The 17,932-nt window shown below is 38.1% G+C and overlaps 2 protein-coding genes across 11 annotated transcripts in view; one reads left to right on the top strand and one right to left on the bottom strand.

Annotated features, from left to right (window-relative positions):
- Nucleotides 1-15,947, bottom strand: LOC148408870 (vascular endothelial zinc finger 1-like). Of its 2 annotated transcripts, none has more exons than XM_088441824.1 (5): nt 15,851-15,947; nt 7,839-8,593; nt 5,640-5,709; nt 4,180-4,342; nt 1-3,024 (listed from the first exon to the last, which is right to left on the bottom strand). In XM_088441824.1, exons 1-5 carry the CDS (start codon nt 15,881-15,883, stop codon nt 2,660-2,662), a joined length of 1,386 nt encoding a protein of 461 aa, XP_088297950.1. In that variant the 5' UTR covers nt 15,884-15,947; the 3' UTR covers nt 1-2,659. The 2 variants fall into 2 exon arrangements, with proteins under 2 accessions (XP_088297950.1, XP_088297951.1); XM_088441825.1 differs by having other exon boundaries at nt 7,839-8,590; nt 15,851-15,904.
- Nucleotides 15,948-17,291: 1,344 nt separating this feature from the next.
- Nucleotides 17,292-17,932, top strand: part of LOC148408871 (unconventional myosin-XVIIIa-like) — a 79,843-nt gene continuing 79,202 nt past the window's right edge. For 8 of the 9 annotated variants that reach the window (XM_088440918.1, XM_088440919.1, XM_088440920.1 and 5 more), the window contains exon 1: nt 17,515-17,692. The gene's annotated coding sequence lies outside the window, so the exon portion shown is untranslated. Of the gene's footprint in view, nt 17,352-17,514; nt 17,693-17,932 lie in introns of those variants that run through there. The other variant, XM_088440913.1, reaches the window with a different exon arrangement.

Consider the following 17,932-nt stretch of genomic DNA (forward strand, 5'->3'; position numbering starts at 1 on the left):
TTAATATTTTCTTTTATTTAGACAACCCAAATAAAAGGCACATAACATTGCGCATGTTCATGTAATAATTTGACAAACAATACATTTAAAAAAAAAGGAATGTTTGATCTAATTGGAAAGCCTACTTTCTTGTATATACAAAATTACCATTGTTAATCGTCTAATACAAAAGTTTTATTTAAAAAAAGGATTATTTCATCTTTCACATCTATCTTTACTATCGTATTCGCAGACCTAAAATAGTTGTGTACAAAGATATACATTCAACTGCGTTCACGAGGCTCATGGAATTTCCAATTCATAATTGTCTTAAAAAATACAGAGATGTTCAATTCAACAACAAAAAAACAACAACAAAATGTTCAGTTTGTCACATTGCTGTATCAAATTTGGCAAACAGCCTATTATAGTGTATCTACGCAATACATACATTAGGAAAATAAACCTATTATTTTGTTTAAAAAAAAAACAACAACTGAACAATGACAATCATGCATATTGCATTTTTTTTCCTGTGTCAACTGAAAGGAGTTGCAACACTGTCTGACAACAATGCATTCAATAAAAAATTTAAAGTTCAACAGTTATAGTGTTCAGGGTCATGCAATGTCACTTGTTCCAATTTTTTTCATTAGAATACATGGGAAAAAAAAAAAAAAAACTTGTCCGTCTGTCCCCATTAGGAGAAATTCACCGCCTGAGACAGATGTTTGTTTAAAAATATAAAATGTACAGTAGATATGCCATACAGCAAGTTGGTGAACGGTTATGCTTTTAAAAAAATAGTATTTTTTACCCCTCGCTTTAAGAAGAAAACATCACATTTTTTCAATTAAAATGTCTGGTATAGCGGAAATACAAATTAAATGAGATCCTTAATAATGATGTAATATTTATGTGTAGCTTTGAGTAGAAAGGAAAAGGAAATTAACTTGGATTTTTTATGTACTATTATGTACATACTGTATATAATGTTTATATCTTTCATATATTTCAAACATCTTGAGGAGTTATTCCCCTTTTGTTTTGTATTCAAAGCTACTCATATTCATTGAATAATTATTAAGGGCCTCAATTAATTAATATGGAATTAATATTATTGCTTGCAATTTGTTACCTCATTTTAATTGAGTAAATGCGGTATTTGTTAGTGGGGAGGTCTGAAAGCAACCCAAGACTTGAAACGCTCCTTTATGCAACATCAGCCAATCACTCCAACTCTTAGGGCAAAGGGAGTTTAAAAAACAAACAAACAAACATTCAAATCATCACACTCACTTGAGAGCGATTTTTTTTTTAGGAGTATGGTAAATACGTACTGTAATATTTACTTGGCAAACACAGAAAATGACCCTTTGAATGATTAACTATTTCCATTGGTAAGTTATTCCAGTGCAAACAATAAACAAAATAAAAATATTAATAATAATAAAAAAAAATCCTGCAAAAGCCATTCACAGCCGTGCTTCTAGTAACTAAAATAAAATAAAAAACAGATTTGTCCTGGAAGGCAATGGGGAAGCTCCTTATGGAAGCAATACTGGTGATTGCTACACCAATGCCATTTTTGTTCGGAGAAAAATCTCCTCGGTACCATAACATTTTCCAAAATCCAATACAGTTAAAGGATAACAAAACAAACATAGAATCTCAGAACAAATCCATGTTCTTTCAAAGGTGTATTTCCTGAGTCAGTCTTTTTGGGGCAGCAGGAGATAAACAGAATTGTAGCGAAATCACAGCGAAATCACATCAAATCACTTTTTTTTGTTTTTTGACAGAAATAGCATGAAATGCTTCAAGACGCACCTGTGCTTTTCCAGTTGCACCCCAATGAGGCTAACGGGCATAGACTGGCACGTTAGCTTGACCTTTGAATACGAATACTGCTACTCTTTTAACTGTGTAGGACACTCGTTCAGTGCAAGACTCAATCCGCTCCGACTACATGGGGGGGGGGGGGGGGTAAAAAATATGTTAGAACATACAAACACGAGTCTTCATGATTCCATACAAATATAAAAATACCAACATTTCATCATCAAGGGGACCCTTTTTGAGGTATCCTCTTGAAAAGACAGTCAAAATCTCTGTACCTCGAGAGCGTAGGGATTTTTATCCGAAATGAAGACGGAAACGCTGTAGCGCGGTGAAAAAAAAATATTCTGGAAGATGCTATCCCTTTTTTGACTATGCTTATTTACTACATTAAATATGGATCACCAGGCTATAGGTAACGTATCGATGGAAGCGAGGTAAGTCCATCTCTCCTTTTCCAATGGTAACCACACCTCAACTCCGACACAGTTCAGCATCACGTGGGAGGAATCCTGTCATGATACGGATCACAGTTTCGTCTCTCGAACTAAGCTAAGTCCTAAACTCGTCCCTATTCGCAGGACGGTCCTACTTGGATTCAAGTCAAGTTGTGCATCTTTTGCTCTTCTTGTCGTGATGCAGCTGAGACTTGGCGAGCTCTTTTATTGACGGCACCCGTTTGGATGCGTGATAGAAAAGAAAATTTGGATGATTAAAAAAAAAACGCAAAAAAAGAGCTAGGCCTGAGGAGCTAATTGAGAGATTCGATTTCTCGACTTTTTCCTCTTTCTTTGTGGCCTTTCTTTCTTTCTGTTCTCCTTTTATTTATTTATTTATTTTTTTACCAGGGTGGGGAGGACGGCAAAACTTGGGACAAGAAAGGCATGCTATCCACAGGCCTCATGGCGATGTTGAGTGGGCCGGCGATATTCATTGGCATGGGGGTGGTTATTGCCACAGGGTGGGCGATATTCATGGACGCGGTGGCAGGGATGTTGACGGAGGCGATGTTGACGGGCCCGGTGATGGTGAGCGGGTGCTGAAGGCTGACGGGCGACGTGATGTTGACCGTGTTGGTACTAATGTTCATTGGCGCCGCTATGGTGACGGCGTTGTTGTTATTGTTGGCGTTGGTTCGATTCATCGCCGTGGTGATAGGAGCTGAAACCGTCACGGGGGTAGCTGAGGCGGAGTTGCACACCTCGTCTGGAGAGGGGCAAGGAACACTTGTCAAATGCTTTGCTAGCTTCCCCAAAAGCAGACTATGCAAAGAACACTTAAAAATATTGAAATGGTTAAACATCACAGAGAGTTCAGACATTCAATCCCGGGTGTGTGTGTGTGTGTTCCTGTCCAGCTATTGACATAGTGAGGACAATTCTGTGAAATGAAGACATTTAGGCAGGTTCTCATTTGTTCAGACCTCTTTTTGAGGGTCAAGACTTGCTTTTAGAGTATAGGACTGAATTGGGTTCAGGTAAGAGGGTTAGGCAATCATTTCTGATGGTTAAGGTTAGGGGCTAGGAAATGCATTACGGCAATGTATGTCCTCACAAGTAGAGCCATACAAACATGTGTGTGTGTGTGTGTGTGTAAGTATAGGAATATATGGACATCCATTTTCTATAGTCACTTACCCTCACTAGGGTCGCAGGCTTGCTGGTGCGTGTATGTATGTGTGTGTAGATAAATCTATAATGAGATGCATTTTCACAAAATCAGGCTTATGTCTCCGAAAATGAAAATTGAAAGACATATTCAAATTCTACTGTTCATTTCCTTTAACGTGATATATAATACATGACGGTAGCTACAAAATTGCCAAAGTTACAGCAATTTCAATGTCGCCAAGTCGAAATCCTTATTTTTTAAAACATTTAAAATTTTGGCACATTCATCTTTCAATGGTGTACATCATCTACTAATCCCTTATTGTCACACACTGCAAATTCAACTTGAACCTTTTCTCTGCTGGACAATGAACGGTGAGTCCTTACGCAGGTTCTTTTTGACCAGTGTCTTAATAAGTATTGGATTTGACAATGTTATTTTGTTTTAGATATATTGTGAAAAGATGAAAAAGCAAGTCTTCAAGACTACAGTATAATAATGAACATAAAAAATCTAAAATGAACAATCATACCAAGAAAATTAAGCATATTATTTACAGTACAGTGGAAAAAAACCCTTAAACTTATGTGTAAAAACAAACAAACAACAAAAAAATAAAAATAAAGAAAAAAAGCAACATTTTCCATAAGAAATCATCAATCCTGATAGAAACATTGGTAGAAACAAAAAAATAGGACAGAAAAACAAATTCCCACTGCAATCAACACTTTTTCAGCGGGTGCAAAATACCTTTGTTGCAAGAGTTGAAGTTGTTTTGCCCGTGAGTCTTCAGGTGGCTGGTGATGTAAGCTGCACTCAACATCTTCCCACAGATGGTGCAGGTCACTTTTCCCTCGTGTCTGATCATGTGAGAACGCAGTCGGTCTTTGGTGGCAAAAGCAGAGGTACACGCCTGTAATTCCCAGAGCACATCGAGGTTAAAGGTCAGGGGTGTCAAAAACTTAACAGTAACAATGATAAACATAATATTGGTAGCATGGCTGTCATTACTGACGCTTTAAAATTGATTAATCCATCAAATAATAATTACCTACCCCTCCAAACAGTTTTTTAAAAGAATATACTAGAGTTAACCCTGAGTTTTTGTTTAACTGAACGTATAAAACCACTCATTATTCATTACCTTGAGCAGACAGGGCACACTTTTAGTATTAATCACGATTATTCATCATGTTGGATCAAACATGTCTATTTATTGCCCTTTTTTGAACAAGCAGTCAATAAACAAGGCTTCAAGGCTTGATACTGCCAAATAATAAACCATATAATAATCAATAATAAACTACTAATAAACACAGCTAACTTACTTGCTGAGTGAAAACAAATGGAAAAAAAAAGAAGCCTACTTTGAACCAAGCACACTATTTTCTTTTAAGCAAATTTTAGCGGTCAAAATGTCATTTTCAGTCATTTCGAACCAAATTTTCCAATTTTTTGCTAATCGGATTTTTCAAAATGGGTCTCAATGGACAGCTAGCACATTATAGATTAGGAATCAGGAGAGAAACCCAACACCATTTCACACTGGAAAATAATATATTAGGGTGAAAAAAGCAGAAGCTTTGGTCATGCAAACATGTGGGAAACGATGCCCCCAGGTGGTAAGATGACAAAGTGCTTGATTTAACATGTAGGTAGCAGTCTTTTTAAATGTTAAAATCACCAAGGATCAGTTTAATTAATCGTGACAGCCAATATCATGATCGTGATTAAGATTCGATTAATTGCGTAGCCCTGCTTTAATCTAAACTCTTTAACTATTAAATCAGTAAGTCTTTTTAAGCATACAAATAGCATCGCTCATTCATCCACTAGGTGGTGCACCAAGAAAAGTAATGGTGCCGTATCTCAAAACTGTCTTTACATACAGTAACTGTTAGTATTTTTTTCCTTGAGGTACTTCTCTGTGGTTTGCCTTTTCCACTTGGCAAATAATTTTTGTCAATTTGTTTTGATATGCCATGATCTTTCTCCCTTGCCGCCATTGCAACACTGTGTGCGGCTGCAAGAAAGATCCAAGTAAAAAACGATGGAGCACTCATGGTCGCGGATTTATGAGGTGGATTTTTGGTCGACACACCCGACTTCTTTGACCCCTTTTTAAAGTCAACTTACCCGAGTTTTACCCCCACCCAGCCCTACTTGATAGTAACTCTCAATCATCTGATATACACATAGAAAATACATACCGTCACTTGACATTTAAACGGTCGTTCCGAAGAATGAACATGCTTCACGTGACAACTCAAGTGGTCGGGCCTGAAACAAAAACATGTTAATGGTCAAGAAAGTGTCACAGATAATCTATGTTATTACTTTTCCAATTAATATTGAATTTGCTACGACTTTTATTTGTTCCATTGCGCACATCCGGATGCTGTGTGCTTGCTTTGCTAATGAGGGGCTTGTGTGAACCCTTAAAAGTTGCGCCAGTGGCAGTTGATTCTCCACGATCAATCATGCGTGATTTAGTTTGGCCTAGTTTCAGGAAGCACCCCACACTGAGATGCTACATCATTATATTGTACACTTGTTTACTCGCGGTAAAGTGGCCGTTGACGCAGCTCTCAGATTCATGTTTTATCTTGCATAAATACAAAGTGAATACTAATGTCATGCGAGTAATTAGAATGGAGCCCCCTGGAGCAAATTGTGAGCATTTGTCGCGAATGTCCAGCCCTAATTTGACATTGCGTCTCCGTCAGCACTAAGAGAAAATGTAGGTCACAAAGTTAGGTCAACTTTATAAAGGTTAAAGTTCACCCAAAAGTTGTATATCTGACAAAAACAAAGCATATTTATTCCTGAACGTGTTTTAGTCTCTAATAAATAGTGCAAAAGTCTGAATTATACATTTATGGAAATGGGTCCAAATTATGTGCATCAAAAGTTCTGTTTTGTCCAAATCTAAAATTGGGTTGTTTATAAACTTTTTGCTGTCGTGGCAGTTCTTCAAAAATAAAGCGGGTTAAAAAATACATTGCTGACAAGAGTTACTGTCTTAATTCAACTGTTTTTCCATTTGAAACGAAACCCTTGCTTGTGGACCTTTAATGTGAGTCTCTTGCATTCATAATCTCAGTTTGGCGTGGTTCCAGCACAGACAGCTGGATTGTTCTGGTGACGTTGAGAGCTGAATCAGGTTAGTGGGGTGAGTAAGGACGCCTGGCAGTTGCTTGTTTCATTCTACTGGATTTAACAAAAAAAAAAAAAGCCCATTCATACAAATAAGTCATGTTGAAGCCTTTTAGTTCTATAGACCATATTTTGTTGTTGTTGCTTTTTTGATCCCGATCCAAAAGGAGAAGTTAACGTTGAGCGCAGTGGATGCCAACAGATCAAACTAAGTGGCAGTGACTCAGTGCCCTTTTCTTCGGTGCCCATTCTCGCTTTCCGGCATGTAGACAAATGCCTTACCCACGTCACTGTACTGGAGCCATGCCTGAAAGTGGCTCACATATAAGAGTAGAACAGGCTAATGGAACACCGCCACGGCGTTATTAATATTTTCTGCTGCTCGTTAGGATAATTAAAATGAAAAACATCATCAAATATGAAAAGACAGCAACTTGTTTTCCTAAAATGAATGGAACTGATTAAATTTTGCAACATTTTATTTCACTTTTTAGCATTTAAAAAAACACAGTTTTATATATTGAAATATGAGATACATAAATACATTTTAAATGTCATTTTAGAATTTTGCACCTTCTTAAATCCAATTAGTAGAAATAAATATTATTAATATTACCGTTCACCACTTTTTAAAAGGGATTTGAACTGGTCAGGCCCACACGTAGAAAAATTGAGCGTGTAAATGATCCCCGTTGAAATTTATTTAGGGAAAACGAAAATTGTAAACTAAAGTAATAAATAAAAACCTAATAGTTGATTAGGTGTCACACTTGATCTTAGTATTGTATAAACTGTGATTAATTTGCGTGTAAAATAGTGACACCTGGATCAATTGTTTGCACAACTTCCTGCCGTTGCTAACCAAAGCAATGTTTGTAAAAATGAAAATTTACTTTATTTTGAATATCAAGACCGCAAAATGGCCTTGAATAAATTTCATGATGCATATTTAGGGTTACAATGTAAGGTATGGATTAATGTGTAGTAAACAATCACACAAGTGTTAATTGTGTAAACGGCCAGATTACATAAAGGTAAAAAGCAAAAATAATTGGCAAATATTGGCCATGCGTCTGACTATTTTTGGGAGATGTTTGAAGGGCTAAAATCGGCCAATCTATTCATCATGCCCTACTTTGAATACCATTGACGAAAACAACAACAAAAAAGTTTGTCTCCAAATCGGTTGTGATTGTGAGATAGGACCCAAAACTCCCAAAACATTTAAAATTGTTTTAAATGTTAAGGCTTACCTGGAAAAACCCTTTCCACAGACGGAGCACACATAGGGCTTATGGACCCCGCCGTCATGAGAGCGAACATGATAGGTCATGCGGTCCTTCCTTTTAAACCGCTGGTGGCAAATGGGGCACTCGAAGGGCTTCTCGTCCGAATGGGACAGCTTGTGGCGATTCAAATGATAAACATCACGGAAGGCCTTCCCGCACATGTCGCACCCGTGGTTTTTCTTGACAGGTTTGGCGGGTTTCTTCGGGACGGTCTGCTGGTGGTGCGAGATGTTGCCCATGGCTGAAGTCATGATGCCGGCGCCCGAAGAGACCGAAGTGGTCGCCGTGGAAAGGATGCCCGCCGCCGTGGCGATGTAAGAAACATTGCCGTTGTTCTCCCGCTGCATCGCGGAGATCATCGGCACCATGGTCGGTGCCGTCTGTGCTGTCTTCTTTGGCCGCGACACCATTTTGATGCCCGTGTGGCTGGACTCGTGGCGTCGCAGGTGGTAGCTGTCGCGGAAGGCTTTGTTGCAGTAGCCGCAAACAAACGGCGTTTTGCCTTTGTGCTCCTTCTTGATGACGGGAACCGGCGGTCGTCCGCCTCCTCCGCTGGACACATTGTCTTTAAGGAGATCCAGAGCAATCGATGGGTTCTTCTGGTCCATTTGGATGGGCAGCACAGGCTTTTGGTCGATCGGTTCATTTCCGGCGTTAAGAAGGGGCAGCAGGCTGTTCTGGGCCACCTGGTGCTGATGGTGGAGGGCTTCATTGGCCTGCTGGTGGAATTGGAAAAAGAAAAAAAAATCATCAGGAGGAGGAGACGAGGAAATGAAAAACAGACAAAGACAGGTGTGTTTGTGTGTGAGAAGATTTTTTTTTTTTTCTCAGAACAATGACATGATGCAAATGATGACGTGACTAGAACATGTTTTGAATACAGATGTCCTGACTACATTTGTTTTCCGGTCATCTCATTTTTAGGAGCTGCCCATACTTCAGCAATATATTAAGAACAGAAAATAATTATAATAAATAACTACATATATTTATACTGTATATATATGTAGTTATCTGTTCTTAATATATTTTGAGTAGTCACCGATACTATGTTACAATGCCACCAGTACTTTTATACAGAAGTCCCCCCGTTTCCATGGAAACGCAATAAATTTATCAATGATGGTGATAATAGCAACCTGATATGCAGTTTATTCATTTGATTCCACTGCAGTGGATACTTGTTTTTACGTCTACATTTTTTTTTACTAATTTGAGCAACCCTACTATGTCCTAGTGTCCTCACTAGAGGACATACTGGCTTTTGAAATAATGTCTCATGTTTGGGCAGGATGCAAATTGCTCTTTGTCTGAGACAAATTCAAGTAAAGGGCAAATAATATACTACCTTGGGACAAATTAACATCATTATTTCATCACATTTAATTAAACTCAGATGAATTAAATCCTTAAATAAAATTAGTTGAATTATATGAGGTAATTTCAAGGCTTTTCAAGGCTAACAGTTGTCCCAATTGACAAGTCTAAGAGCCCCATAGGCTTTAGTTTTTCTATTTCAGAATGAATAATTCAAAATCTGACACCACATGACCGCTACAGAAGAATCCAAATGCTGGGTTAAAAACAAAACAAAAAACAAAGATCCAGTAATGACCCTGCTGATTCATCTCATGGCTGTGAAACAAGCATTTCACACTGGAGGCATAACAGAGTACAGTGTGTTGCCAAAAAGCCTCGAAAGAGCAGACCGGTATTTTTTATTTATTTTTTTCTGCCATCGAACAGCAACAAATTTACAGGTCAGCAAAGGCTCGAACAGCAAATAGAGTATCTAGGTTACAAAGCGATATGGGAAACCAGCACAGCAATACAAACACATCACACTTTATAATAAAGAGAGGCATCCTGACACACCTCATTTGATATTTTTTGCCCGTATTATAATCACATAATACAAATTTAAGGCCACTTTTCTTAATCATCCTAGGATAATAAATTCAATATCAACAACAACCATCAAAAAAGCGGATTTTTGGCCAATTAATTTTAGCGTAAACTTAAAAACTATTGCTTAAGTCCCACAATGAAGTAGTTAGTAATAATGAATGGGCAAATATAACCAAATATTGGTATCGGTATTTGCCCAGCTGGTACCTGGTCCAATTTGAAGGTATTGGTACTCGAACTGAACATACCCAACAAGTATTTGTTAATAAAGTTTGATTTATTTAAAACAAAAATTTTAGGGAAATTTTCAGCCAACGCATACTGATTTTGACTCTATTTTAATGACCCTGCAGCTTGCCATTTTTAACAAAATATGCTTTAGCAAATTTTAAAACCTTCAATTGTGAATTCGATTTGTAGCCTTAGGTACTCATACAAGTATCTGTCGGGAATAAGGGGATATCGAACACCTCTATTAGTAATAATCGCAAACGTGTCCTGTAAACAGCATATACAACATTTTACCACTTGCGCAAAAACTCAATTTCAAAGTTTTGCTAATTGTCAAATGATCCATTTTTCAAAGTGAGACAATCAAATTAATTAAATTCATTGCTTCAGTTGACTCAGTGTGGGAAAATGTAAAAATTGTGCAACACTTAATGCTGTTAGTTAAAAAAATAAAATAAAGTGTTCTCAACCAGCAGCAAGAAGGGCCAAGGTGAAATGCTTGACCTTTCCCTTTGAGGTTCAATCATCCATCGAAGAAGGCCAAGAAAGAAGTTGCTAGAGTGAAGGGCCGTGGCTTGGAAAAAAAAAAAAAAAAGAACGGCACAATGTCCTCCTTATGTCATCCAGCCTATTGTGGAAGACACAAATCTGAGCAGTGATGCACTAGGGCCGCAGCGGGGGTGCTTTGTATGCTCATCTTCATTGATTTGCCTCATCTATTCATGAGGCCGGGACATTGTTTATCCACACACCACTCGGCCAAGCCAGCAGTCAGTTTGCCGACGTGTAAAGGAAGCCGGGGACTCGTGTAGCTTGCCGCGGAGCACCTGCTCACCCTCGCCACCTTCTAGGATTAGGCACCCCAACCCGATGCCATGCCGCCTACTGGCCGTGATGGTTCCGTTTGGGTGGCGGGGCGATACCTGCGAAGCTTGGGATGCAGAGGTGCAGGGCCCCGTAAAAGCTGCTGTGCCTTTATGCAGCGTTGAGCATTTTGACACAAATGCGCTCTGACAACTGAGGCTGCCCGCTCATAAATAACATCAAAATGGAGGGAGTTGTCCCGACGGCTCCGCGGGCCACTGTAGACTCGGCCGCCACTCGCAGCCTGAGTCCGATTATGCGGCGTCTTTCCTCCATCTTTTGTGTCTCACTATACAGCTGCTTGCCATAATCCTATTTTGGACCGAAACAAAGACCATGTTAAAAAAATGGTAGAAAAGGGGGAGAAAGCGGGGGATCAAGCTGCAGAGGACACTATTTCGGATAAAATATGATTCGCTTTAGCTGCTGAAAACTGCTTTGGTTCGGTCTTCACTTAGTTCTGACTGTTAAAATTATTGAAGTTGTATCTGAACGTCGAAGGTGACAAATTATTGCAAAGTATAATTAAGAATAATGTAATCACAATATAGTCAAAGATCCTTTTCAAATCAAAGTGAAATAAGCACCTGCCTTATTCATACATTTATATATGTAAATTAAAAAAAAGACAAAGTAAAGCCATTATTTATAATTTACTTGTATATTATTTATTTTTTTTTTTACATAAATTGAAATGTCAATATGGCTAGTCCAAAAAAAAAAACTTTTATGTATCTTCATAAACATGTTTATGAAGGACATTTTTTACAAGACAATTAGAAGTGCAACAATTGATTGATAAGCAATTGTTTGCGACATTCAATCAGTCGTTCAGAGACCTTGTTCAAATGATGACTGGAAATATTCTGAGATTTCTTTCTTCCTGTATGAAAGCATGCTATCATTGTGTGGAATCAAAGTAAGACATTTGCAAACATCTGCTTTAATTTTGAGAGGAAAAGAAGACTTTTTGACATTTCGTACCAAACCAGCAAACAAATAATGAAAAATGTGTTTTCTGCTATGTCAATATGAAAAGATGTTGGATTTTCTGACATAAAAAGATGGAACAAATTCCAAAGTACAAAGCATGGACAAAAATATGAGATATTAATTTATTATTTAACTCAGCACTTTAATTAAGCAGGTAGGGCTGGGTGGAAAAAGTTGACCAAACCCGGTCAAAACTATTCGCCATAACCACACGGTTTTCTGCACAGGCCTTTCTTGCAGACACACGCAGTGTTGCAATGGTAGCCAAAGAGACTGACCTCAACACTGGACATCAAACATGTTTAAAAACAGATTGATTTCGTAGTTGGTGGGCTTTCATTTAAAACAATACTAACACATGGAGCTTCCTAAAAGAAAGTTGCGAACGTCACAAAAAAATACTTGGGCTGTGTTATCCGAAAATATAACCTGTCATTGCAAACAATCTTATTTTATATATTTTTTGTTGTTTTTTTTTTTTTTTTTTTTTGCTGGTCACTTACTTATTTGAAAGAACAATCAATAGGATAATATGTTTTTAAAAGATTCCATAGTGATAGCCCTAGTTGCAGCCCTACAAACAAGTGATCCTGTGTCTGAGAACACAGTTTGTCATGTTTGTCAATATTATTATATGTTTAAAAGCATTCTCACAATAAAAGCCTTGTGCCAATATGAATCAAATTCTCTACTGGAAAAATACAGCATGTCAACTTTATACAGGCGCAATAACACCCATAAACAGTGTGACATTCAGGCCTTGAGTTACACTATATTAGTTCACAAATACATGTATACGTATTAAAACCTTAATGCTGCATTTGCAAACCACCTGTGAAGCACCTGAAAAACTTCTTTGCACTTCCCAAACCTTATTTTGATATCCTAGGACTAACTCATTTTAAAATACTGTGTAAACATGTTGATTTTGTGTGTGTACTAAGGAATTCAACTTGGATAAAAATAATAAGCTTGTGCCAAAATCAAAACAATTACTCAGCTGTCCTGACCCCCCCACCCAAAAAAAAAAAAAGTTCTCTACGACCTTTGCTCAAAACATCTTTTCAAAAACCACCAGACAAGAATCTGAACTCATTATTCACACAAGTATTTCTTCTTGTGCTGAGCCTTGGGAATCCTCTTTTCTAGAATGACACTAAATTTCAAGGTTTATTACAGGTGTCAGAGTAGTAGTCTCATTAATATTCTGTATAAACAGTCTAATTCCTGTGTGTTGCACCAAAAAAAAAAAAAAAAAGATCGACAAAAGAGCCTGTATGCTTTCCTTTCAGTCAAATGGGAGCAATAGACTTAAGGTCCTTTCACACCCCTGGAAATAGAAACTTTTGGAGTGTAGTTTTAGACTTGTGACTTTGACACAGCAAACATGATTATTTATAAAAAGAAAATAGTTAAGTTATATATACCAACTTTACAATATACTGAATTTGTACTTGTAGTTTCTCTGTCGTTTTTGGCCACTGAAAGTCAAATGTACTTTCTATTTTTTGTAACCTGTCCTTCCTTTCTTCTTTTCATTTCACCTTTTCACTTTGCAAAGTATTTAGAGAAGACACCATTCATGTAATGTTTGTTACCTCGAATGAAAGGTTTCAGTTTGAAGTGCAACGAAGATTGCAGTTTAAGGCTCATATATGTTTTTTTTTTAAATAAAAATAGACATTCCCCAAATTTTTACAGAGGGGATACAAGTCATCATTCCTATGAATCAAATAACAAAATACGTTCTGAAGCATCTGACGTGAGTGAAGTGTTTCGCCGCTTCCACCAAGCGCACCATTAACGTTTACAAAAGACGAAAAGACAAAGCAACAGTGTGAGGTACATAATGCAAGTGTGGCTGCTGGCGTCTGGCACCATGCCAGATATTTTAAAACAAACTGCACTGTCCATCTGTCTTCTTGCCTAAACAGTGAATGACTCTAGACGCACACAAGAACAAAAAAAAAACAAAAAAACCCTCAATAAGAACTTTGCCACAGATTACATGAACATAGTAGCAAGTATCTCTTGCGGCAATACTCTTCTGACCCCCCTTCCCCAAAAAAGTGGTTTAACATATACACAAATAGTATAGTGTTCTCTCATTTTTGTGTTTAATGGGGACAGAAACCCCCCTGCAATAAGTGAAACCCACCGACAGAGGGCGAACAAGCACGTGCCTCTTTTGGGGCAAAAACTTTATATCTTCAAACAACACATCAGAGCACACTGAACGGCCACTTACTCTCCCCGTAGCCCCAAGCACGACCCCCACCCCGTTCATTCCCCACAATGCAAGTTTTCTTAAAAGGCCAGGCCCAGTCTGTTGTCATGCCCTCATGCATCTGCTCACACCTCACCCACATATGTTTCCGCACAGCTCTTTCACTCACAGCCACAAGTGCAGCGCCTATAAGAGTCGTTTCCAAAACCCTCATATACTCCATTGATGTAAAATGACAAATATAGGTTTAGTTTTAAGCAAAAGTGACTTCATTTACAGCTGAGCAAGACCAAGTCGTAACAGGTTGTTAGACTGCAGACTACACATTTGGACTAATCCTGGGAGTGTTATTGCAGTACCTCCGGTAGGTGCAGCTGTAAAGGGACAGTCTATTGGGGGGCTGCAAAAAGTTAAGCATGAAGTGGCAAGGGAACACTGTATAAAACGTTCCTTTTGACACAGTTTAGTCAATGTGGGAAACTGCTCTAGTATAGCGCCAAGGAGGACTTACTCAAATTCAGGCTTTCTAAGCTCTGGATATGAGTGGCTGGTATCTTCAGCCTTCACGAGTACTCGATATTTAAAAAAAAATAGGCGGGTATTGGTCAAATACCAATACTTGGTTGCTCCAAGCAAATTGACATGCATCAGGAGGTTGCTATGATATGCAGCAGTACAGCCTTCACTTTAGTTACACTCAGCGCGCTCTAAAATCCAAAGCATGCATTTATATATTAAAATAAACAACAAAACAGCAGAAAACACACATTTCACCTGCTATGGCAAAGTCATCTGAATGTATCATGCTCATAAATAACACACGATTAGGGGAACACGATGTTTCACATGAGTTTAAAATCCAGAGATGTTCAGCACTCAAATTTTGCCATTGAAAAAAGAAGAACTAGACCTAAATTAGCATAATTGACGCTAGCGTTAGCCAATATTGGGTGCATATTTTGAATTCCATTCCGCGACGCTCAGCAGAATAAACAGACAAATAAATGGATAAAGCCGCGGCCTTTAGTTGCACAACAAGTTGGTCGGTGATCGGCGAGCCGCGTAGACCCCGTGATGAGGAATTAATTGGATTCGGTTTTTACCGAATGTGATGGAGATTTCCTAAATTCCGTTAGCTAAGTTGGCTAGTGAACGCTACAGTCGCTGCGGGAGGAAAGTTGGCCGCGAACCGCCGTTATCAGCTGCTGAGATTTTTCCAAGCGCACTCAATTACTCAGCGGTCGTTCCCCTTGGAATAAACGTTTTTTGTTCATGTTATTTGTTGCAAAATCCTATTTGAGATTTCAAGATCACTAAGCGTCCGGGGAACGCGTTTCTAATGGGCTGCTGCGTGTGCGTGCGTGTGTGTGTGTGTGTGTGTGTGTGTGTGTGTGTGTGTGTGTGTGTGGGTCGATTGTAACGGTGCAGTGCCTCACTTGAAAAGATCCCGCATGTTTTGCTGCGGTCCACTTGGAAAACAAACTTCAAAATTCTATTCACAATATTCACCTTCTCGAAAAACACGACCGATCGCCAACAATTTGTCGTTTTCGTTCACAAGTTGAGGTTGTTTTTGTTCAAGCGTCAACCTCGAGCCTCACAGCTGGAAGCCAGGATTCATTTACCATTGTTTTGCTTGGTTACTTCACACTAGTCGTTTAAAAACTGTTTTTGCCGCCAAAACATTCAATGGCTATAGTTCCAGATTTCCTCACACGTGCAATAGCAGTAAACCCCGAAACAGTGAACTTACTTGGAAAAGAAACGTACTCCAGCTTGCCTCCATTTCCACACTTAGTAATTCTGTAGGAAACCTAGTAGAAGCCTACAACAAAGCAACCAAACATGGCAGCTGATACAACTTCCGGTAACCTTTAGGGTTGTACCATTTTACCAATAACATGGGGGGAATTTTTTGCCTCTCTCTTTTTTTTTAAGAACGACGTATCTTCAAATCCCAAACAAAATATTTGTTTTTAATACATTCGACTTTTTAAATAATTATCCAAACGATTTTTGTAGTCATTATTTCTCCACTACACCGCTCATGCAAAGATGATTGTTTTCTAAACACCCCCACTATTTTTTTTCTGCCGACTCTAAGAGGGGCATATTTTGAGTATCTCGATGTTGCACGTCTCTTATTAATGAACATGTTTTCCTAATTGTTTGTCCCATTAGAAAAATCTTAAAATGGCTTTGGCCTTTGATGTCAATGATTTTTTTAAACAGTTTATCGATGACCTGTATTTCCGTGAGCAAACTATCTCTGGCAATCTTGTGGATAGCCGTTCATTTTCATTCATAGAATGGTGCATGAATGGAAACTAGATCGTGCGCTATACATTGCCGTCGCTTATGTCATGTTGTATATAGTCTTTCCTGAGATACTTATTACTTAGCAGATGATTTGTGAGATGATATTTTTTACATGCACATGGAGGCATATCATCCAATAATCGAATACAAACTCTTCATGTTTAATTAATGTATCTCTTTGCTATTATTAAAACAAATATGAAGAGCATTTTCCTCAAGAGTATTTGTCACTCCCTCAAATTCAGCCGTGTTTTGTCGATCCGCAAATACATTTTTGATGTCCACAGGATCGTGCATGATCTACATATTCCTGAGTCAGACCCAGCTAACTTGAGTGTCTATACAAACAATTAGCGATTTACTATACAGTCACATTCATAGCAAGAGACAATTAGTCTCCACTGAAACCAACATGCATATTTTGGGTGTATGCAAGGAGGCTGTATTGCTATATAAAAAATCTATTTGTTTTAACTAATTTGAGCTGCAGCAAGAAGATAAAAAAAAAAATACATTAAATGTTAAATTGCGTCTGTACCACAAAGCAGTGCTGTTCTTCACATTGACCAGTAGAGTTCACTGCTGCGCAAATTCCTCATGTAACATTAAAGTACACTCAGAATTTCACAGTGAAGTTACTTTCCAACACCGTGTAAACGTTTAAATTTGAACCTCAGTCATTCCAATTTGATATTTTCAATAAATTAAACAAAACAGATAACTTAATAACTTATATCATGGTGTTTTGGACCTTCGTTTTCATTTTAGACACAATGAGTACCGTTTGTTTTCTTGTCTAAGTTGACAACAGAAATTCCTACCTTATAGCGGACTGTGAAAGCATCACAACTGTACTTTATCTCATCTAAGGCAATTTTTAAGTAAGCAAACGCGGAAAAATTAAAGTTTCAACCTTCACGCGTCGACAGATACAGGTAGGATGTTATTTGTCACTTGTAATGTAGACCATACTGTGCTATATTTGTACACCCTCCATTGACATCCTTCCCCGAGGCCATCAGGTTTTTAATGAGGGCAAAGCAGCTTAGAATTATATCCAAGCACTGGCTGGACATGTCGTTAGACAACAGAGACACAGTTCTGCAGCATGTAGTCAATTTGCTAGTACCCGCCCCAAAAAGTTAAAATAACGTTAAGGCAAACAAAAAAAATAGCACTTTGTTCTTTTTTTTAAATTGCTTTCTATTGCTCTGGGAGACGTGGTGACGACATTAATTTGGCTTTTAACGCCAAAATGACGAGATGCATTTGCAAGGCAAGTATAGTTCATGATTTTTGTCTCACTCGTTTAGGATTATTCTGTTGTTATTCATTCATTTTGTATCATGGTGAAACTGATATTAGTGTGGGTCGTCTGCACGAGAGGCAAAGATCAACATGTAATTGTAGAATATTACATTGAATTGAAGTTTTATGTAGGACACCTGGAATTGCAACAAAATAGAATATAGAAGCCAATATAAGAACTGTGTCCAATATTTTGCCATTACAAAGA

Source organism: Hippichthys cyanospilos, chromosome 18, assembly GCF_059441005.1.
Source record: "Hippichthys cyanospilos isolate Australia breed blue-spotted pipefish chromosome 18, RoL_Hcya_1.0, whole genome shotgun sequence".
NCBI lineage: Eukaryota > Metazoa > Chordata > Actinopteri > Syngnathiformes > Syngnathidae > Hippichthys > Hippichthys cyanospilos.